At 38.8% G+C, this 24,449-nt stretch overlaps 1 protein-coding gene across 4 annotated transcripts in view; it reads left to right on the plus strand.

The window, feature by feature from the left end:
• Positions 1-24,449, plus strand: part of adgrb2 (adhesion G protein-coupled receptor B2) — a 222,398-nt gene that overhangs the window by 105,960 nt on the left and 91,989 nt on the right. For 3 of the 4 annotated variants that reach the window (XM_062962755.1, XM_062962756.1, XM_062962758.1), the window contains exons 4-5: positions 1,660-1,824; positions 20,415-20,579. In XM_062962755.1, coding sequence (XP_062818825.1) covers positions 1,660-1,824; positions 20,415-20,579 — 330 coding nt within the window. The remainder of the gene's footprint in view (positions 1-1,659; positions 1,825-20,414; positions 20,580-24,449) is intronic. The other variant, XM_062962757.1, reaches the window with a different exon arrangement.

Genomic DNA, 24,449 nt, shown 5'->3' on the forward strand with positions numbered 1-24,449 from the left:
TATTATTATTATTATTATTATTATTATTATTATTGTGTTGTCTAAGGCTTTCATGGCCAGAATCACAGGATTGTTGTGCATTTGCATGGTCATGTATGGTCATGTTCCAGAAGCAGGAGAGAATGCTTTTGGAACATGACCATACAGCCTGGAAAACACACAACAAGCCTATTATTATTATTATTATTATTATTATTATTATTATTATTATTATTATTATTGTGTTGTCTAAGACTTTCATGGCTGGAATCACAGGATTATTGTGCGTTTGCCAGACTTTATGGTCATGTTCCAGAAGCAGGGGAGAATGCTTTTAGAACATGACCATACAGCCTGGAAAACACACAACAAGCCTATTATTATTATTATTATTATTATTATTATTATTATTATTATTATTGTGTTGTCTAAGGCTTTCATGGCCAGAATCACAGGATTGTTGTGCGTTTGCCGGACTGTATGGTCATGTTCCAGAAGCTTATTATTATTATTATTATTATTATTATTATTATTATTATTATTATTATTGTGTTGTCTAAGGCTTTCATGGCCAGAATCACAGGATTGTTGTGCATTTGCATGGTCATGTATGGTCATGTTCCAGAAGCAGGAGAGAATGCTTTTGGAACATGACCATACAGCCTGGAAAACACACAACAAGCCTATTATTATTATTATTATTATTATTATTATTATTATTATTATTATTATTATTTACCTTGAGAAATCAGATTCAACCCAAGGTCAGTAGCAAACTAAGGACCTAATTCTTTGAAAGTGGTACAGTCTCTTTGGGACCCAGTTTTGGAGACTGGGTGAAATATAAATCAAATCAATAAATGTCATTCCATCTAGAACAGCCAAATCCTTCTTTCTATATTATGCATACGAGCGGGGGCAGCGTGTACAGATTTGTGTGCAGACTTCAAATAAACTGGGAAAATGGGAGAAACTGACCAGACTGGGTGGATTGACACTATTGAATGGATGTAGCTTGAACCCACTTGAACTGCCATGGCTCAATGCAATGGCGTAATGGGAGTTGCGGTTTTACAAAGTCTTTAGTTTTCTCTACCAAAAAGTGCTGAGGCCTCTCCAATCAACAATTCGTAGGATTTCATTACAGTAGAGTCTCACTTATCCGACATAAACGGGCCGGCAGAACGTTGGATAAGCGAATATGTTGGATAATAAGGAGAGATTAAGGAGATGCCTATTAAACATCAAATTAGGTTATGATTTTACAAATTAAGCACCAAATCATCATGTTATACAACAAATTTGACAGAAAAAGTAGTTCAAAATGCAGGAATGCTAAGTAGTAATTACTGTATTTATGAATTTAGCACCAAAAGATCACGATGTATTGAAAACATTGACTACAAAAATGCATTGGATAATCCAGAACGTTGGATAAGCGAGTGTTGGATAAGTGAGACTCAACTGTACATTGAGCCATAGCAGTCCAAGTGGGCTCAAAACTGCATTCATTCTACAAGGTGGATGAGCCCCAAGTTGGGAAGCATCGTAGCCCAACAGCAATGAAATGACTTGTAAGCTATGTCTGTGCTGGAGATGGCTGGACTGATGTTCTTTCTTTTCTCCTTGTGTCTGCCTGCTTGTGTGCCTGTGTGTGTGTGTGTGTTGTCTCTCCCACAGGAGACCCTGCGGCCGAGGAGTGGTCCCAGTGGAGCGTCTGCTCCTTGACTTGCGGGCAGGGCACCCAAGTGCGGACCCGCTCCTGTGTCTCGTCGCCTTACGGGACGCTGTGTAGCGGGTTGTTGCGGGAGACCCGGATATGCAATAATACCGCCAGCTGCCCAGGTAGACTGGGAGAACTGGGAGGGTGGCTTGCCCTTCGTCCTTCTTTCCACTCCATTTTCTAATCCCACCTTTCTTTTATTGTGTCACATTCATGGGAGATGCCTGTCTGGGTATTACCATAAATACTCAAATATAAGCCGACCCGAATATAAGCCGAGGCATCTAATTTTACCACAAACAAAACTGGGAAATCATTGACTCAAGTATAAGCCGAGGGTAGGAAATTTCAGAAATAAAAATAGATACCAAAAATTACATTAATTGAGGCATCAGTGGGTTAAATGTTTTTGAATATTTACATCAAGCTCTAGTTTAAGATAAGACTGTCTAACTCTGATTGTTTATTTATTTATTTATTTACAGCATTTATATCCCGCCCTTCTTTCTCACCCCGAAGGGGACTCAGGGCGGATCACATTACACATATAGGCAAACATTCAATGCCTTTTGACATAGAACAAAGACAAACAAACATAGGCTCCGAGCGGGCCTCGAACTCATGACCTCCTGGTCAGAGTGATTCATTGCAGTGATTCATTGCAGCTACTCTCCAGCCTGTGCCACAGCCTGAGCCCTGATTAAAACGTTATTCTCATCTTCTTCATTGTAAATGTGCTTAATAATAATAGAGTAAAATAATATGTATAATAATAATAAATACAGGAAAATAATACATGTAATAATAAATAGAGTAGAATAATAAATGTAATAATAAGATCAGAGTGAAGTAATAAATGTATTATAAATAATAATAAAAATAGAGTAAAATAAATGTAATAGTAGCAACAATAATAGAGTACAGTAATAAATGTAAGAATAATAGAGTAAAATAATAAATGTAATAATACCAATAATAATAGAGAAAAATAATAAATGTACCATATATTCCCGAGTATAAGCTGACCCAAATATAAGCCAATCAGGATCCTCACCCGAGTATAAGCCGAGGGGGGCTTTTTTTTTAGTCCTAAAAAAAGGGCTGAAAAACTAGGCTTATACTCGAGTATATACAGTACTTCCTATTCCGTTTTTCCAATGTCTTCCCTTTTGTGGCCCTGCAAGCTTGATATTAACCTTCAAATGTAGCCAGTGTCTTAGAAGCTGGAGGTCAGATGCTAAAGATTTGGATTGGGCATTAGGAGTGCATCTACAACATAGAACTAATGCAGTTTGACATCACTTGAACTACCATGGCTTGGTGCTATGGAATCCTGGGAGTTGTAGTTTGGTGAGATATTGGCTCCATCTACAGCAGTGGTTTTCAATCTGTGTGTCCCCAGATGTTTTGACTTTCAACTCAAAGAAATCATAACAGCTGGTAAACTGGCTGAGATTTCTGGGAGTTGTAGGCTAAAACATCTGGGGACCCACAGGTTGAGAAGCACTGTTTTAAGTAAAAATCCATTAATTCAATGGGCCAATGCTAGCAATAGGCCTGGGCTGTGGCGCAGGCTGGTGAGCAGCCAGCTGCAGCCAGCTGCAACAAATCACTCTGACCAAGAATGATTGCTGTTTGACTCCATATTAACTGCCATGGCTCATTTGGGAGTTGTAGTTCAGTGAGATATTGGGTGCATCTCACTGTGTAGAATGAATGCCGTTTGTCACCACATTAACTGCCATGGTTCAGTGCTATGGAATTGTAGGAGTTGTAGTTTGGAGAGTATTTGGAAGCATCTGCTCTGTAGAATTTAATGCAGTTTGATACCACATTGGATCCCCTGGTGGTGCAGCATGTTAAAGCACTGAGCTGCTGAACTTGCGGACTGAAAGGTTGCAGGTTCGAATCCAGGGAGCGGAGTGAGCACCTGCTGTTAGCCCCAGCTTTTGCTAACCTAGCAGTTAAAAAACATGCAAATGTGGGTAGATCAATAGGTACTGCTCTGGCGGAAAAGTATAGTGCTCTATGCAGTCATGCCAGCCACATGACCTTGGAGGTGTCTACGGACAATGCCGGCTTTTCGGCTTATAAATGGAGATGAGCACCAACCCCCAGAGTCAGACACGACTGGACTTAATGTCAATGGAAAACCTTTACCTTACTACATTATCTGCCATGGCTCAATGTTATTGAATTGTGAGAGTTGTAGTTCGATAGGATCTTTAGCCTTCCTGCCAAAGAATGTAGTGCCTCCTTAAACTACAACTCAACAGGATTCCAGAACATTGAGCCTTTGTAGTTCAAGTGGGATCAAACTGCATTAATTCTATAGCAATGGTTGCCAACTGTGGGTCTCCAGATGTTTTGGCCTTCAACTCCCAGAAATCCCAACAGCTAATAAACTAGGTGCTTTTGGAGAGTAACTACTTTATATTTCTTTTCCGTTGCTCCCTTCTAATATTTATCCTCTAGACGGCACCACTTTCTTATGACCCTGTTCTCTGTGGTTTTATTCTTATGTCTTTCTCACCCTGAGTTTTAACTTAATGTTCATGTGGCCGGCCCTTGTTTTTATTGTTTCCTGGATTTTGCATTGTAATGGATATTATTATTTATTGTATTGTTTACTGTGTTGTGATGTGTTGTTCTTTTATATGCTGTTTATATTGTATTGTTTTGGGCATGGCCCCATGTAAGCCGCCCCGAGTCCCCATTGGGGAGATGGTGACGGGGTATAAATAAAGTTTTATTATTATTATTATTATTATTATTATTATTATTATTATTATTATTATTATTATTTCTGGGAGTTGTAGGTCCAAATACCTGGGGACCCCCAGGTTTAGAATCACTGATCTACAATGTAGAATTCCAACATGTTTCTAGTTCTTTTTCTTCCCCTCTTTGGGATGTTTTCTGTTCTGTTTCATGACAAGGAGCATGTTAATAGGTCTAATTATTTTATGAAGCCATCCCAGCCATAACGTATAAGTAGTGTGAGGAATTAATGAAATAAAACTCATCTGGAACGTTTAGTAGTAAATTTGCAACATATTTTAATGCTCCCCATTTAATTAAAGAGTATTTTACTCCAAGTGCGTCAAGCTGCGGTCGTTTAGGCAAACGTGTTTCTCTTTGCTTTTGCAAAACTGCTGCCCTTAGCATTTTGAAGGCGGTTCTGATTTTGTTCGCACTTGTTGCTGCTGCTTTTGTTTGTTGTGTAACTTTGTATGCATTATTCTTTACGTTCATGGTTCGTTTGATTATGCTTGGCATTTTTTTTCCCCGCTTACAACTTTGTTCACTGCCCCGGGAACACAAAATTTATTTCTAAGCGGCTGAGATATGGATTGTGCAAGTCGAAAAAGATCCATAATGTGAAAAGTCCCCCTTAAATCAAGGCTTTCAAGTACATATATATTTTTATATATAATCATTGGATGCTATATATCACGGAATCATAGAACGCTATATGTATGTATTGGGTTTTTACAATATAAATACAAAGAAAGAGGAGGATAAAAATCAAAAGAAAAGTGTGGGAGATGTGAAGAAACATAAATATGATGTAAATGTAGGCAAACCATATACATGAATGTAATCTGAGCATTAGGGATGGAATGCTTCAGTAGGTTTCTTTTCAAGACAGGCAATGAGTGATTTTAGCAATTTTCTTCCCGCTGTGAGAAAATCATGGAATCATTGCATCTTAGGAGTGGAAAAAAAAACACAAGTTTCATCCAGTATAAGCTCCTGTCATGTAGGAAAACACAATTACAACACTCCCAAGAGATGGCCATCCATTCTTTTTAAAGACCTTCAAGGATGCTAACTCCACCATGTGAAGTCTCCTGACTATAAAGACATTCTTTCTAATGTGTTCTAGTCTCCAAGAAGTCCATCCTGTTCTTTAGGTGGAATCCCATGTCTTGTCATTGGAATCTATTGGTTTGTGTTCTGTTCTTCAAGAAGTTCTAACAATAGTTTAAGTGGAATCTCATTCCTTGTCATCTGAATCCATTGGTTCGTGTTCTAGTCTCCAAGAAGTCCATCCTGTTCTTTAGGTGGAATCCCATGTCTTGTCATTGGGATTTATTGGTTTGTGTTCTGTTCTTCAAGAAGTTCTAACAATAGTTTAAGTGGAATCTCATTCCTTGTCATCCGAATCCATTGGTTCGTGTTCTAGTCTCCAATAAGTCCATCCTGTTCTTCAGGTGGAATCCCATGTCTTGTCATTGGAATTTATTGGCTTGTGTTCTGTTCTTCAAGAAGTTTTAACAATAGTTTAAGTGGAATCTCATTCCTTGTCATCCGAATCCATTGGTTCGTGTTCTAGTCTTCAAGAAGTCCATCCTGTTCTTTAGGTGGAATCCCATGTCTTGTCATTGGAATCTATTGGTTTGTGTTCTGTTCTTCAAGAAGTTCTAACAATAGTTTAAGTGGAATCTCATTCCTTGTCATCTGAATCCATTGGTTCGTGTTCTAGTCTCCAAGAAGTCCATCCTGTTCTTTAGGTGGAATCCCATGTCTTGTCATTGGGATTTATTGGTTTGTGTTCTGTTCTTCAAGAAGTTCTAACAATAGTTTAAGTGGAATCTCATTCCTTGTCATCCGAATCCATTGGTTCGTGTTCTAGTCTCCAATAAGTCCATCCTGTTCTTCAGGTGGAATCCCATGTCTTGTCATTGGAATTTATTGGCTTGTGTTCTGTTCTTCAAGAAGTTTTAACAATAGTTTAAGTGGAATCTCATTCCTTGTCATCCGAATCCATTGGTTCGTGTTCTAGTCTTCAAGAAGTCCATCCTGTTCTTTAGGTGGAATCCCATGTCTTGTCATTGGAATCTATTGGTTTGTGTTCTGTTCTTCAAGAAGTTCTAACAATAGTTTAAGTGGAATCTCATTCCTTGTCATCCGAATCCATTGGTTCGTGTTCTAGTCTTCAAGAAGTCCATCCTGTTCTTTAGGTGGAATCCCATGTCTTGTCATTGGAATCTATTGGTTTGTGTTCTGTTCTTCAAGAAGTTCTAACAATAGTTTAAGTGGAATCTCATTCCTTGTCATCCGAATCCATTGGTTCGTGTTCTGGTCTTCAAGAAGTCCATCCTGTTCTTTAGGTGGAATCCCATGTCTTGTCATTGGAATTTGTTGGCTTGTGTTCTGTTCTTCAAGAAGTTTTAACAATAGTTTAAGTGGAATCTCATTCCTTGTCATCCGAATCCATTGGTTCGTGTTCTAGTCTCCAAGAAGTCCATCCTGTTGTTTAGGTGGAATCCCATTTCTTGTCATTGTAATCCATTGGTTAGCCTTCTAGTCTTCCAGAAGTCCTTTCTATTGTTCTTTGAATCCATTGATTTGTGTTCTGGTCTTCTAGAAATCATTCCCATTGTTTAAGTTGAATCTCATTCCTTGTTTTAATACATTGGTTTGCGTTCTGCTCTTCAAGAAGTCCTTCTTGTTTTTTAGATGGAATCCCATCTCTTGTCATTGGAATCCATTGGTTAACATTCTAGTCTTCCAGAAGTCCTTTCTATTGTTTAGGTGGAACCTCATTCCTTGTTGTTTGAATCCATTGATTTGTTTTCCGGTCTTCAAGAAATCCTTTCTATTGTTTAAGTGGAATCTCATTCCTTGTTGTTTTAATCCATTGTTTTGCATTCTGTTCTTCAAGAACAGAATTGGGTGAAACATCAGGAGAGAAAGCTTCTGGAACATGGCCATACAGCCTGAAAGACTCACAGCAACCCAGTCCTTCCTATTGTTTATGTGGAATGTTGTTCCTTCTCATTGGAATCCATTGGTTTGTGTTCTTGTCTTCCAAAAGTCTTTCCTGTTCTTTAGGCAGAATTTCATTCTTTTTCATCTAAATCCATTCGTTTGTCTTCTAATCTTGAAGAAGTCCTTTCTATTGTTTAGGTGGAATCTCATTCCTTGTTGCTTGACTCCATTGATCCATGTTCTAGCCTTCAAGAAGTTCTTCCTGTTTTTTAGATGGAATGTCAGTCCTTATTATTGGAATCCATTGGTTTCTGTTCTATTAAAAGTCCTTCCTATTGTTCAGGTAGAATCTCATTCTTTGTCATTTGAATCCATTGGTTGATGTTCTGGTCTTCAACAAGTTCTATCTATGGTTTAGATGGAATTTCATTTCTAGTCTCAGAGTGGAAGGAAACAAGCTTTCTCATCACCTACATGACATCTCTTCAGATATTTAAAGTTGGCTATCATTTCACTCCTCAGTCTTCTCTTCTCCAAGCCGGTCTCATAGTTGTGAAAACACATGGTTCCCAGAGCTTGGATCATCTTGTTCACCATTTTCTGGACAGATCCCAACATGTCAACATACTCTTTAAAGTATTATTAATCTGGATTCCAACGGGGAATAAAGTGGCATTGCTATGCTCCTATTGATTCCTCCTACAACAGCATTGGGCTTTTGGATTGCTGCATCCTACTGTAATTGTCAGAGCGGAAGCGTGCTGGGCCCATAACCACTGTCAGAGTGCGCGGTTTGGATAAACGCACATGCAGCGGAAGATCAACGAAGAATCACTGGCACCAATAAATAGGCTGAAGCCTGTTTGGCTTTCTATACAAGATTTACTAATAAACGGAAAACTCTCAAGACGACATATACATACAGAGTGCAAATAGGCAGAGAGCAGAGGGCAGAGAGGAGAACAGATAACACAGCAAGCTATTTATAACCACCTCTGCTGTCTGATGCAATACACAGTTAACTCTTTACACACTCGCATAGTGGACAGCAGACAGCATGATGCAATCTCCATCTCACATTGCAACACTATAACTCAATTACATTTAAACAACTCTATATACCAGGGGTCCCCAAACTTTTAAAGCAGAGGGCCGGTCTACAATCCTTCGGACTGTTGAGGGGCCAAATTATCATTTGAAGAAAAGAAAAACTAACAAATTCCTATGCACAGTGCACATATCTTATTTGTATTGCAAAACAACAACAACAACAATGAAAGAACAATACAATATTTAAAAATCAAAATAATTTTAACCAACATAAACCTATCAGGATTTCAATAGGAAGTGTGGGCCCGCTTCTGGCCAATGAGATAGTCAGGTTAATTAGGATTGTTGTTGTTGTTGTGTGCCTTCAAGTCATTTCAGACTCTGGGGGAGCTTAAGTCTAAAATTATTTATTTATTCATTTACTACATTTATTTACTACATTTATATCCCACCCTTCTTACCCCAAAGGGGACTCAGAGCAGCTGTATGTACATACAATATATTATATTATTAGCATAGCGCAATATTTGCAATATATATTACTATATTGAACTATACCACTATACTGTAATATTATATGTAATATATAACATATAATTAATATTATTATATGGTATTATTATTAGTATTATATTGTATAAAATGATAACATTATTATCAATATCATATGTATATACAATATATTATATTATTAAAACTGATATAAAAATATTATATTATAAATGAGGGTGGGGGCCAGGTAAATGACCTTGGAGGGCCGTATCCGGCCCCCGGGCCTTAGTTTGGGGACCCCTGCTATATACAATCATTCACACTTCAACAATAATCTCATATTTGCTTGTGGTCTTCTAGTATCTCCTGCCAACCTAGCAGTTCGAAAACATGCAAATGTGAGTAGATCAATAGGTATCGCTCTGGTGGGAAGGTAACGGCGCGCCATGCAGTCATGCCGGCCACATGACCTTGGAGGTGTCTATGGACAACGCCGGCTCTTCGGCTTAGAAATGGAGATGAGCACCAACTCCCAGAGTCGGACACGACTGGACTTAACGTCAGGGGAAACCTTTACCTTTTACCTTCTAATATAGTTTTGGAAGCCTAATCACAATTGGGTACTTATTCTATACACAATTTACACTCAATTGTTTTGGGCAGAAAACAACTAGCTTCAGTTGCCTTTGGGCACCAAACAATAACAGTTTTGCAAAAGGGGGTATAGGATACCTTCTTTGGCAATGCTCACCTTAGTGTCACCATAAGACAGAAATAACTTGAAGGCACACAACAGCAAAGCATCCAAAATCAGATGAGATTGGTCTCCTTCTCTCTTGTGTAAACCCTTTCTGGCTTCTGCAGCCCTGGAAAATCTGGATAACTTTGAGCTTCTTTATTCTAGTGGCTGCAGAAGAGTTTATGCATTAATTAGTATTCAGAGTCCATGGCAGGTAATCGATGAAGGATCACCATCAGCTTGAAAAATCTGACTCCTGTCTAAAAACACAGAATGGCACTGCGTTAGGGCAAGATCTTGAGGTCATTGTAGCAAGAAGTATTTTTTTTAAAAAAACACACACATAATAAAATTCCCTTTTCTCCTTCCCATCAGAATATATGTTAAAACAGTCAAACATTTCTTCACTGAATGTGCAAAGCCTTAAACAATTCGAGAGGAGGGTTTGGGCATGCCGACTCTGCCTCCGAACTCATTGTGTATGTCCTCACCATCTCTCGCTGTTCCTGACCTTGCCGTGTCAAGTGGCAAGATTGAAAGCCGTGTTTTATGCAGGTTCTGGATGGAAAGATATTCCACTGGACTCTATACTCTCCTCCACAGCGTGACCAAACTCTTTAAATACTTCAAGGGCTGTCACAACCGGGAGAGAGAAAGTCTGTTTTCTGCTGTAGAACCAGGCCTAATGGTTTGAAGTTACAGGTGGATTCGATTTTAGGAGGAACTTCTTTACAGTGAAAGCAGGTCAGCAATGAAACCAACACTGACCAACACATATTAGGCTGCCTCAAATGTTAGCCTTGTTTCTGGGGCACAGGCTGGTGAGGAGCCTGCTGCAATAAATCACTCTGACCATGAGGTCATGAGTTCGAGGCCAGCCTGTGGCGGGGTGAGCACCCGTCAATTAAAAAATAAAAAATAGCCCCTGCTCATTGCTGACCTAGCAACCCGAAAGATAGTTGCGTCTATCAAGTAGAAAATAAGGTACCACTTATAAAGTGGGGAGGCAAATTTAACTAATTTACGATGTTGGAATGAGGAAGTGCCGTCACAGTGGATGATAAAGCAGCTGCTCCCCCCTGTGGCCAGAATCGAACATCCCCTCAGGAGAAGGTTAAATTGCCTCTGCGTCTGTCTTTGTCTTGGTTCTATGTGTATAGATCCATTATAGGGAAGATCACATTATATACATATATTTGCCCTATATGTATATAATGTGATCTGCCCTGAGTCCCCTTTGGGGTGAGAAGAGCGGAATATAAATACTGTAAATATAAATACATTTGAGCTGCCGATTCAAAAAATGGCACCAGTTTCCCCCCATAAGTTCTAATTTTTAAGATACATCTACCAGTAGCCATCTGCCCACCCGTACAAACCATCATAAGCATATCTAAGAAAGTGGAGGAGATGTGGTTTATCCAGTGCAGTTTTATGAATCAGTGCCCCAAATAACCCCAGGAATAGGTCTAAAAATCAACACTAAGATGTTTTTGTTGGACAATGGAGTCTCTTTCTCCTTCTCTGGAGGTCTTCAAAAAGAATCTTGATGGCTATCTGCTTGGAATGTTTCAGATGGAGATCCATCATTGAGCAACCAGTTGGACAATATGACCTATGGGCCTCTTCCAACTCTGTGATGATTCTGTGATTCTATAAATAGCAAGGAAGGTAGTGTTGGTAGAACTTGTAGATTTATTGCAAGAAAATGTGCCCCTCTCCTTGAGTAGCTGCACATTGATGAGACTCATGGCTTCTGAGGAACCGCATCTATGCATAATAGTACATTTTCATATGAAGAAGGCTAAAATACACCTAACTGGGAGGAAAATACAGTAGTTGTGTAATGTAGACCTGCACCCAACCACTTAGATGTGGTTGTGCTCAATAACCTTCTGCAGAACACCAACATTATTATTTTTATTTATTTACAGTATTTATATTCCAGCCTTCTCACCCCGAAGGGATGAGATCACATTGTGCACATATAAGGCAAACATTCAATGCCATATAACATAGAACAGAGACAGACACAGAGGCAATTTAAACCTTCTCCAGCTTTCTGAGGGTATGCTTGATTTCCGCCACAGGGGGAGCAGCTGCTTCATCATCCACTGTGATGGCAAATTCCTCATTCCAACGGCGGCTGGGTGATTTTTATGGTGTTGTAAATTAGCCTCCCCACATATAAGTGGTACCTAAATTTCTGATTTGATAGATGCAACTATCTTTCGGGTTGCTTAGGTCAACAACGAGCAGGGGCTATTTATTTTAATGGTTGGATGCTCATCCCAGACATGAGCTGGCCTCGAACTCATGACCTCTTGGTCGAAGTGATTTATTGCAGTTGGCTGCTAACCAGTCTGCGCCACAGCCCGGCCCCTCATAGCACATCTGCCAGTGTGAATGCTTCTTGTTTGGTGGCAAAGTGGTTGCACTAAAGCACCCTTCCTCTGAATATTGACACGGTGCAACCAATGGTCTATAGATCCATAACTCTGTCTTATAGCCGCAGTACTAAATACCAGCCATTGCTCTTAATGTAAACAGATTTTTCACTACGAGGTCCTAAACTGGGAAGAACAATAATAATCTCACTGCAGTTGACCATTTTCTTGACATATCAAAGCACCTTTGACTGCGGCATCCATAACTAATGCTGAAGCGTTGATCTTTTGACAGCAATGACTGTCTTTATTCTGGCAGATGTCCCTGTCGTCCGATATGAGTAGCATTGAGGATGTCTGCTGTCAGCAAAAGTTAATAGCTCACTTCTTGAAAGAGAGATCCCAGTTGAAGGCTGCCAGCTGCACCACACTCTCTGTTCAAGAGCAAAAGCAGCATGGATCTGACCATTGCCCCATGCTGCTTGCGCAGTTAGGAATATCCGAAACAGTTTGAGACTGGTGTCAGACCATTGGGTCTCTCTAACCCAATAGATCAACTGTCAACATCTGTCCAAGATCTCTGGTGAAGAGATATCACCCATGAGAAAGCAGTGCCATTTTCTTCTACTTTAGTTTGACCTTAGCTGGTGTCATGTGTCCAGTTCTGGACATTACAGTTTAAGAAGGTTATTAAGAAGCTGGAACATTTCTATTTATTTATTTATTTATTTATTTATTTATTTACAGTATTTATATCCCGCCCTTCTTTCTCACCCCGAAGGGGACTCAGGGCGGATTACAATGAACACATATATGGCAAACATTCAGTGCCAACAGACAAACAACATATATAGACAAACACAGAGGCATTTAACATTTTTTTCCAGCTTCACGATTCCGGCCACAGGGGGAGCTGTTGCTTCACTGTCCACTAGTGGCTGTACTTCCTCATTCCTTTCCTCGTGTTTTGCTGGCAGTTTTATGATGTTGTAAATTAGTTAAATTAGCCTCCCGCATAAAGCATACCTAAATTTCCCTAATTGACAGATGCAACTGTCTTTCGGGGCTGCATAGGTCAACAGCAAGCCAGGCTATTTAATGGTCAGGGGCTTAACCCAACCCGGGCTTCGAACTCATGACCTCTCGGTCAGTAGTGATTTATTGCAGCTGGTTACTAGCCAGCTGCGCCACAGCCCGGCCCAATCATCTGAAGTTGAACTCGGTGACTCTTGAGGCCCCAGTTTCCAGATTTTTTTTTTATCCTAACTCTTCCAAGAGACTCTCGGTACTGAATGTGGGCTATTTTGTATGCATAGCAGGTGCTCCTCCGTGACGCGAAAGCCCCATTATGCACCATGCTTCTTATTCATGAGTGTCAACAGGATGCAGCGCAAACAGTATAAACAGATGCAGATGTGAATAACTGTTGTGGCTTGCTTGTGCAACTGACTTAATTTCCCATTGCGTTGGTCCTCATTCAAAATCACAGGCTACCTTATACGTTTATGCAGATCTGGGTAATTGTTGCTTATTGCATGCACAGTTGGCTTAATTGTGCCACAATCTAGCTTTTCTGTGGAAGGGAGAGCTTCATTTTCTGCTACATTTCTTGCTGTTGTGCTTCACCCAGTTATACTGCAATACGATTTCATTTTATCACTTTATTTAAAAAATGCCGTCGGATAGTTGGGAATCTTGCAGTTTTATCAGCCTTGAAATTATGGGGAGGAATGATTTAAGTTGTAGGTTTGGTCAAATTTGTGAAAATGGAAGCTTCACTCAAGATTGGGGCTCATTGGCATTGAATGCCGGTCATATTTGGGAAACATCGGCTAAGATCCTGCGTAATTGAGATGGAGCATAATGGCATGTTCATGGAGTTGTGTGACAATTGTGCACCTCGTTAGTAAACTGTGACATTTTGCAACAAAATAGGGACTGCACCACTTGAATGCACAATATGGGGCGCACAATGCACATCTGCATGTGCCATGCACAGTGGCAATGCATGCACCATGGCACCAGATGTGTTATAGTAAGAATGCACAACTCTGCTACCATAACTTTTATCGTAGACTTCTGCATTGCACAAATAAAGCCAACCACTTCCATTGGAGAACTTGCATATGCATGTCACCAATAGGATCCTAGTCACTATTGGGAGGAAATCCAGATATATTCAAATACCTGTCTACATATATAAAATGTTTTCCTGGTTATTTATTTATTATTTATTTACAGTATTTATATTCTGCCCTTCTCACCCCGAAGGGGACTCAGGGTGGATCACAATGCACATATATATGGCAAATGTTCAGTGCCATTAGACATACAACATATATAGACAGACACAGAGGCAATTTAACATTCCAGCTTCCAGCTTCATGAGGGTATGCTCAATTCCGGCCACGGGGAGCTGCCGCTTCACCGTCCACTTCTGACACCAAGTCCTTGATGGAGTACTTCCTCATTCTTCCGCATGCTGCTGGAAGGTTTTTTTTTAATGGTGTTATAAATTAGTTAAATTAGCCTCCCCGCATAAAGCAGTACCTAAATTTCCTACTCGACAGATGCAACTGTTTATCATGTTTTTATCATGTTTTAATTGTTTTGTTTTATAGTATATTTGTTGCTGGCCCTCGTGGCAGAATGTAAGCCACTCTGAGTCCCCTCGGGGAGAAGGGCGGGGTATAAATGCATGTAATAAATAAATAAATAAACTGTCTTTCGGGCTGCATAGGTAACAGCAAGCTAGACTATTTAATGGTTGGGAGCTCACTCCAACCCGGGTTGGCTTCGAACTCATGACTTCTCGGTCAGTAGTGATTTATTGCAGCTGGCTATTAACCAGCTGTGCCACAGGGTTGTTGTATTGCCATGTTCCAGAAGTATTCTCTCCTGAAGTTTCACCCACATCTATGGCAGGCATCCTCAGAGGTTGTGAGGTATGGAGAAACATGGTGCCACAGCCCATTATCTGTTGTGAGTTTTAGCTGAACTTCAGAGACTCAACTTAAGACATTTAAAGAGCTCCCAAGATGGCTGAGACCTGTCTTTGGGTTTATGTTTTAGAGACTTGGCTTAGACATATTGATATTCAGACTAAAACCTAGAATAGATTGACTGACTTGGAAGCCACAAACAAAGAGCTCCCAAGAATCCTGAGACCCGTCTTTGGGTTTATGCTTTAGAGACTTGGCTTAGACGTATTCAGACTAAAACCTAGAATAGATTGACTGACTTGGAAACCACAAACTGTTATCACTACAAAGATGGACTAACCAATAAAGCCCAGAATCCAGTATGGGATGTATAAATACATAAATGGATGTGAATTTGCAGAAAATCAAACCTCCATGTTCAGCAAAGAAGCATTGTAATGTGACTAGCCAGGAGAGCCAGTGAAGTGACCAAAAGATAGGCATCAAGACATTGACCAAAGAGTGCAAATGAGTAGGACAGAGATAAGAACTAACCCAGATGATCTCAAAACCCAGGAGAACATGGTCCATCAAAGAGCCCGGACCTGTGCCATGCGCTATAATTTCATTATAGTTTTAGGATGTTATGTTACATTTCAGGGGTCTATGAAACTAGCATTGGGTGATGCTCAAGCTCAATGTCTTGTGGCATTTAGCTTCCCAAGGATGGAGCTCTACAAAGACAAGACAAGCATTTGTGATGGAGCATTTGGTGAATAGAGTTATGCTGATGATGGAGAAATAAACATTCAAGGTTCTCAGCAGAATGAGAAGCGATATTTCTCAAGGTTGGAGCTGCAGGTTTCGGCATAGCCCTTAAACTGCTTGGCTGTCATTGAAAAGGCACTAGAAGTGGTTCGGTGCATCTCTCCTCTCTGCTGAAAATGCCTACTCAAAGCTGCCAAGCTGTCTCCTCGCGGCCTCCTTGGTAACAGCGAGATGAAGCAGGTTTGAAAGACGGATGTCACTGCCTCCCAGTTTATCTCCACCTTGTGCCACTTGCGTGACATGCTTATGGGGGCGAGGAAATGCCGAACGGCAATATGACGTCAATAGATCCACTTCAGCTAGGCATTACCGAGACGCATGGATCGGTGTTGACGGCCTGCTTGGGGAAAAGAATATAAGGAGGGTGTTTAAGAACATAAGTGCTGGGACATAAATCTGGAACTAAGCCTCTCTATGGCTTAGGTCCAGACTAGTCGAAAGAAGGCATCTCCCTATCCGAAAGAAGTCAGCAGCTTAACTGTTAGGCTATTGGGTGCATCTACACTATAGTATTAATGCAGTTTGACACTACTTTGAGTCTCACTGTGGAGAGAAAAAGTGCAGTATAAATAAACATAATAATAGTAGTAGTAGTAATAATAATAATAATAATAATAATAATAATAATAATAATAATGTGTTGTCGAAGTCTTTCATGGCCGGAATCACATGGTTGTTGTGTGTTTTATGGGTTGTATAGCCATGTTCCAGAATCATTCTCTCCTGACGTTTTGCCCACATCTATGGCAGGCATCCTCAGAGGTTGCCTGCCATAGATGTAGGTGAAACGTCAGGAGAGAATGCTTCTGGAACATGGCCATACAGCCCGGAAAACACACAACAACCCAATAATAATAATAATAATAATAATAATAATAATAATAATAATAATTGGGTTGTTGTATGTCTTTCGGGCTGTGTGGCCATGTTCCAGAAGTATTCGCTCCTGACGTTTCGCCCACATCTATGGCAAGCATCCTCAGAGGTTGTGAGGCATGGATATAATAATAAACAGAGTAAAATATATTTATTATTATTATATATTTATTATTATATTTATTATATTATATATTTATTAATAATATTTATTATTATTATTATTATTATTATTATTATTATTATTATTCAATAATTAGCTGTGATGGAATTCCAGGACTTGTAGTTTTATAGGGTCTTTAGTTTTCCCTGCCAGGGAGATAATTTCTGCTGTTTTTTTTTTGCAGAAAGTTAACACTCCTAAATAGTTCAGAACTGCATTGCTCCTACATCTCTCAGAGTGCATCTACACTGTCCAATTAATACAGTTTGATACCTCTTTAATTGCTATAACTCAATGTTATGGGATTTTTAGTTTTTTTTGAGGCGCCATCATTCTGGTAGAGAAGGATATAGACCTTGTAGAACTACAACTTCTATGGATCCATAGCATTGAAGCAGTTAAAGTGGTGTCGACCTGCATTCGTTCTACAGTGTAGATGCACTCCCATTTTACAAAAGCTTATGCTACCAATTTTGTTTTCTAAGATGCTACACGATCCCTGATATTCCAAACTAATACCCTGTTTCCCCTAAAATAAGACATCCCCAGAAAATAAGACCTAGTAGAGGTTTTGCGGAATTGCTAAATATAAGACCTCCACTGAAAGTAAGACCTAGCAAAGTTTTTGTTTGGAAGCATGCCCGCCAAACAAAGCATTACAGCATGCAGGATCTGTAAACATACGTACCATAGATTGTTGTACATGGAAATAATGGTAGTAACAAGAAATTATTGATAGGATTCACAGTTTGTCTGGTCATGCTGGTTTGTGATGACAACTACTGTACAGTATATAATCAATGTTCATTTTTTTGTTCAACAATAAATGTGAATTCTTCTTCATGGAAAAATAAGACATCCCCTGAAAATAAGACCTAGCGCATCTTTTGGAGCAAAAATTAATACAGTAGAGTCTCACTTATCCAACATAAACGGGCCGGCAGAACGTTGGATAAGCGAATATGTTGGATAATAAGGGGAGATTAAGGAGAAGCCTATTAAACATCAAATTAGGTTATGATTTTACAAATTAAGCACCAAAACATCACGTTATACAACAAATTTGACAGAAAAAGTAGTTCAATATGCAGTAATGCTATGTAGTAATTACTGTATTTACGAATTTAGCACCAAAATATCATGATGTATTGAAAACATTGACTACAAAAATACGTTGGATAATCCAGAACATTGGATAAGTGAGTGTTGGATAAGTGAGACTCTACTGTATAAGACACTGTCTTATTTTCGGGGAAACACGGTATAGCCATGTCTTTGAAGGAACCTTTTCCGATACATTAGAAATTCAATATTCAGAATCCTTAGCCTTGACTATGTGGGTGGACAACTTCAAATTCTGCTGGAAGGAGAAAAATCCATCCTTTCGGCTCTCGTTTTTACAAAACTCTGTCATCTCTCTCCTTCGCACACTTTCCCTCCTCAAAAAAACAAGGTTTGATTCATGATGAGTGTTCCAACCTCTTGAATCTTTCTCTTGACCTTTTCCAAGCCATCTCAAGAAGGATCAACCAGAACTATGTGCAGCATATTTCAAGTGTGACCACACCATAAATTCTGCTAAAGACACCAGGATCTCAATAGTTTTATTTTCCGAGCCATTTTCTTAGGAACCCTTCAAACGGAACTTGACTTTCTTGCAGCAGTATGTTTCCTAAGCTTTGGCTTTGCAAACTGGCAGCCTCCAGATGTTTCAGATGGCAACCTTGATCGTGGCGCCAGCTATCGCAGCCAGTGGTCAGAGGTTACAGGAATTGCCATCTGGAGAACGTCAGGTTGCCTTCCTCTCATTTTGAGCCCTTATCGCTGGAAACAAACACGACAATATCTCTGGAACATTCCATATGTAGAGAATTTGGAAGCTGAAAGATGAGCATAGAGCTCTACAAGCCATATGCAACCAACACAGCCATTTTTGTGACTTCCAAAGAATCCCAGCCTAAAACCATATACTGTATATACTCAAGTATAAGCCTAGTTTTTCAGCCCTTTTTTTTAGGACTGAAAAAAAAACCTCCTCGGCTTATACTCGGGTGAGGGTCCTGATGAGCTTATATTCAGGTCGGCTTATACTCAAGTAAATATGGTATATTTATTATTTTTCTCTATTATTATTGGTATTGTTACATTTATTATTTTACTCTATTAATTGTTATTACAGTAGAGTCTCACTTATCCAACATTCGCTTATCCAACGTTCTGGATTATCCAACGCATTTTTGTAGTCAATGTTTTCAATATATCATGATATTTTGGGGCTAAATTCGTAAATACAGTAATTACTACGTAGCATTACTGCATATTGAACTACCTTTTCTGTCAAATTTGTTGTATAACATGATGTTTTGGTGCTTAATTTGTCAAATCATAACCTAATTTGATGTTTAATAGGCTTCTTCTTAATCTCTCCTTATTATCCAACATATTTATTATTTATTATTTATTTATTTACAGTATTTATATTCCGCCCTTCTCACCCCGAAGGGGACTCAGGGCGGATTACAATGAACACATATATGGCAAACATTCAATGCCAACAGACAAACAACATACATTAGACAGACTCAGAGGCATTTTTAACATTTTTCCAGCTTATCCAACGTTTGGCCGGCCAGTTTATGTTGGATAAGTGAGACTCTACTGTACTGTATATACTCGAGTATAAGCCTAGTTTTTCAGCCCTTTTTTAGGTCTGAGAAAAAAAACCTCCTCGGTTTATACTCGGGTGAGGGTCCTGGTGGGCTTATATACAGGTCGGCTTATACTCAAGTATATATGGTATATTTATTATTTTTCTTTATTATTATTGGTATTGTTACATTTATTATTTTACTCTATTAATTATTATTAATACATTTATTATTTTACTCTATTACTGTTGTTACTTTTACATTTATTTTACTCTATTTTTATTATTACTAAAACATTTATTATTCTACTTTATTATTACATTTATTATTTTACTGCATTTATTATTATTACATTTATTATTTCACTCTATTATTATTAAAAGGATACATAAGCACATTGGAAATAATGATTTAATCAGAGTTCAACAGTCATATCTTAAATTAAAAAACTCCAAAATCAGAACAGTAAATAAGAAGCAACACTCTGAAAGCAGAGGAGTTCCAGACATGAATCAATCAGGGGCAGCTAATGACTCTGAACAAAGGATTCCTCCAGGCAGGAAAAAGCCAGGAGATGAAGCTATTCAATGCTAATTAAGGTGATTAACTACAGCATTCACACTGGAACACACTGACAAGAGTTCTTCTCTCACCCTGGACTTTCCACAGATCTATGTAAACCTTCCTTGCTTAGTTTCGCCATACCTCACAACCTCTGAGGATGCCTGCCATAGATGTGGGAGAAACGTCAGGAGAGAATACTTCTGGAACATGGCCATACAGCCCGGAAAACATACAACAACATACATCATACATCTCCATATTTTGGCCCCTTCTGCCCAGCTTCATCATGCACTAATGGGATGTTTTCTTGTGCTTCTCTGTGACAGTGGAAGGTCAGTGGCTGGAGTGGGGGGCCTGGAGCCGCTGCTCTGTGTCATGTTCCAATGGGACCCAGCAACGCACCCGCAAATGCAGCGTTTCCGCACATGGCTGGGCAGAGTGCAAAGGGGCTCACGCAGATGCTCGAGAGTGCCACAACCCGGAGTGTCCAGGTAAGGAACCTATGGAATTTTGAAGACATATGGTCTGTCACTCACAATAGACATGCTGGAGAGTTCTCACATATGCCGGATCCCAAGACATGGCCAGACACTGGGGTCTTGCATATGTGAGAACTCCTCAGCATGACTATTGTGATCCGGATACACTTGTGTTGTTGTGATGGCTTGGTTTGTGCTTCAGCAAAAGGGAGTAGAGAAGAAGCATCTTATGTAGCAATGGAAGGTTTCAATGTTAGAATTAAAGAGTTGAAAGAGACCACAAGGGCCACCCAATCCAACCTCTGACAGCTTAATCCATTATTATTATTTATTTTATTTATTTATTTACAGTATTTATATTCCGCCCTTCTCACCCCGAAGGGGACTTAGGGTGGATCACAATATACACATAATTGGCAAACATTCAATGCCATATACACATAGAACAAAGACAGAGACAGACATAGAGGCAATTTAAACTTCTCCAGCTTCCAGCTTCCTGAGGGTATGCTCGATTCTGGCAGCAGAGGGAGCAGCTGCTTCATCATCCACTGCGATGGCAACTTCCTCATTCCAAATGTTTGCTGAATGATTTTTTTAGGGTGTCGTAGATTAGTCAAATTAGCCTCCCCACATATAAGTGGTACCTAAATTTCCGACTTGATAGATACAACTATCTTTTGGGTTGCTTAAGTCAGCAATGGCCAGGGGCCATTTATTTTATTTTAATGGTCAGGTGCTCATTCCGCCATGGGCTGGCCTCTTGGTCAGAGTGATTTATTGCAGCTGGCTACTAACCAGCCTGCGCCACTGTGTAATATAATTTTTGTTCCTGGGTTATAAGCCTCCTTTCCTGATTGGCTCTGTCATAAAAGCATGGAAAAGGCTAGTTAAACTGTAAAAACTTTGCTTTTGTGGGACATTCTGCAACACACTTTGCTATAGTTTTTCAATTAATATCTCATCCAGTCTCAACCGATTCAACATAGTTTGTGGCAGCCACAAAAACGATGCTTCTGGAGTATAACAATGACTTTCAAAGTTAATACTGCACAATTAAACAGGAAATAACACTTTCAAACCAGGAACAGAACATTTTTCAAATTTGGTTACATCGTGCTCTCATTATCGTCATCATCATTGTTTATATCCCGTCTGTCTCCCTGGGAGGACTCAAGGTGGCTTAGAACCACACAATCTAATAACAATTTTAAACAAATGCAACAATTACTGTATATATTCGAGTATAAGCCTAGTTTTTCAGCCCTTTTTTAGGACTGAAAAAAACCTCCTCGGCTTATACTTAGGTGAGGGTCCTGGTGGGCTTATATTCAGGTTGGCTTATACTCAAGTATATATGGTATATTTTTTAATTTTTCTCAATTATTATTGGTATTGTTACATTTATTAGTTTACTCTATTAATTATTATTATTATATTTATTATTTTACTATTATTGTTGTTACTTTTACATTTATTTTACTCTTTTTTAATTATTATTAATACATTTATTTTTTTATTCTATTTTTTATTACATTTATTATTTTACTGCATTTATTATTATTATTATTACATTTATTATTTTACTCTTAATTATTATTATTACATTTATTATTTTACACTATTATTGTTACTTTTACATTTATTTTACTCTTTTTAAATTATTATTAATACATTTATTATTTTATTCTATTTTTTATTACATTTATTATTTTACTGCATTTATTATTATTATTACATTTATTATTTTACTCTTAATTATTATTATTACATTTATTATTTTACTCTATTATTGTTGTTACTTTTACATTTATTTTACTCTATTTTAATTATTATTAATACATTTATTATTTTACTCTAATTATTATTACATTTATTATTTTACTGCATTTATTATTTATTATTATTATTACATTTATTATTTCACTCTAGTATTATTAAAAGGTCACTCTATTGTTATTAATAAGCACATTTACATTGAAGAAGATGAAAATAATGATTTAATCAGAGTTGAACAGTCATATCTTAAATTACAGTTTGATGTAAAGATTCAAAAACATTTAAACTACTGATGCCTCAATTAATGTAATTTTATTGGTATCTCAGCTTATACTGGAGTCAATGTTTTCCCAGTTTTTTTGTGGTAAAATTGGGTGCCTTGGCTTATATTCAGGTTGGCGTATACTCGAGTATATACGGTAAATATTGGTGTGTGGATTGAAGGTTAAAATACAATACAAATCACTCTGACCAAGAGGTCATGAGTTCGAGGCTAGCCTGGTGCCTGCGTCGGTCTCTGATGTATGTTTATATGGCATTGAATGTTTGCCTTATATGTGTAATGTGATCCTTCCTGAGTCCCCTTCGGGGTGAGAAGAGCGGAATATAAATACTGTAAATAAATAATAATAAATAAATTAAAATACAATAATGTGTTAAATCAGTGCTCTTCAAATGCAGTCCTTTTCTTTGAATGAGGGTCAACCAGCTTCCTAGATTATCACAAACCATGGTAAACGAGATAGCCTCTGAAATAATAGGGCAAGATCTAAATATCTTAATCCATAGATAAAACAGAGATTGCCCCACTAAACCTTGGACCCTCCCCATCTAGGAGCCCCAGATTGGCAAGACAGGCTTTGACACTGGTGCCAGGCTCTGCCAATCTGTCTGGAGTGACATCTGCTTTCCATAAAGCCACCTAATAGAGCCGGTCGGGAGATGCCACTCATCAGACGATGGTGACAGATGGCCCCTGGCTGCCTCCATGTCCCTTTCTTCATCTCCATCGGGATCCATTGATTTCCTTTTCCCAGTGTTATTGAGGAGTGGCAGCTGAGATAGGAAATGAAGTAGTTGGATATGCCCACCACTGTTTTTTGAGCAAGAATTGGGCAAAATGGGCCACATATGGCCCCCATCTCCTTTATTTTGACCTCTAAAATCCTCTCTGAAATTCTACTATCCCACCCAAGTATGGGGCCCCCAATGGCGCAGTGTGTTAATAATATTAATATTAATAATAATAATAATAATAAAAAACTTTATTTATACCCCGCCACCATCTCCCCGTGGGGACTCGGGGCGGCTCACAATGTTACAAAAGTAACAGCACAAATACACCAGCAATATACACAGTTTAAAACACAAGAAGATAATAAAACAGAAGTTAAAACAAAGGTTTATACAGCAGTAATAATATCAAACAACCACCAATGCCATTCAGTCAACTTAAAAGGTGGGGGGGGGGGACTATAGCAGTAATTAAAGCTTTGAGCTGCTGAACTTGTGGACCAAAAGGTCGCAGGTTCGAATCCGGGGAGCGGAATGAGCACCCACTGTTAGCCCCAGCTTCTGCCAACCTAGCAGTTAAAAACATGTAAATGTGAGTAGATCAATAGGTACCGCTCCAGCAGGAAAGTAACGGCGCTCCATGCAGTCATAATAATAATAATAATAATAATAATAATAATAATAATAATAATAATAATAATAATTTTATTCTTATACCCCGCCCCATCTCCCCGAAGGGACTCGGGGCGGCTTACATGGGGCCAAGCCCGGTCATGACAATATAAAAACAAGCAGTAAAACAAATCAAACAACAATAAAACAAGTTATAAAAACACATACAATACATCATGATAAAATCATGGATAAAGTCTGTAGGAAACTGGGCTAAAGTGCTAGTTATGTCGATATCATCATCAAGGTGGAGTGGTTATCCAAAGTGGTTATCCAAATGCCGGCCACATGACCTTGGAGGTGTCTAGGGACAACGCCGGCTCTTCAGCTTAGAAATGAAGATGAGCACCAACCCCCAGAGTCAGACACGACTGGACTTAATGTCAGGGGAAACCTTTACCTAAGTATGAGAAAAAG

Source organism: Anolis carolinensis, unplaced genomic scaffold, assembly GCF_035594765.1.
Source record: "Anolis carolinensis isolate JA03-04 unplaced genomic scaffold, rAnoCar3.1.pri scaffold_10, whole genome shotgun sequence".
Lineage (NCBI taxonomy): Eukaryota > Metazoa > Chordata > Lepidosauria > Squamata > Dactyloidae > Anolis > Anolis carolinensis.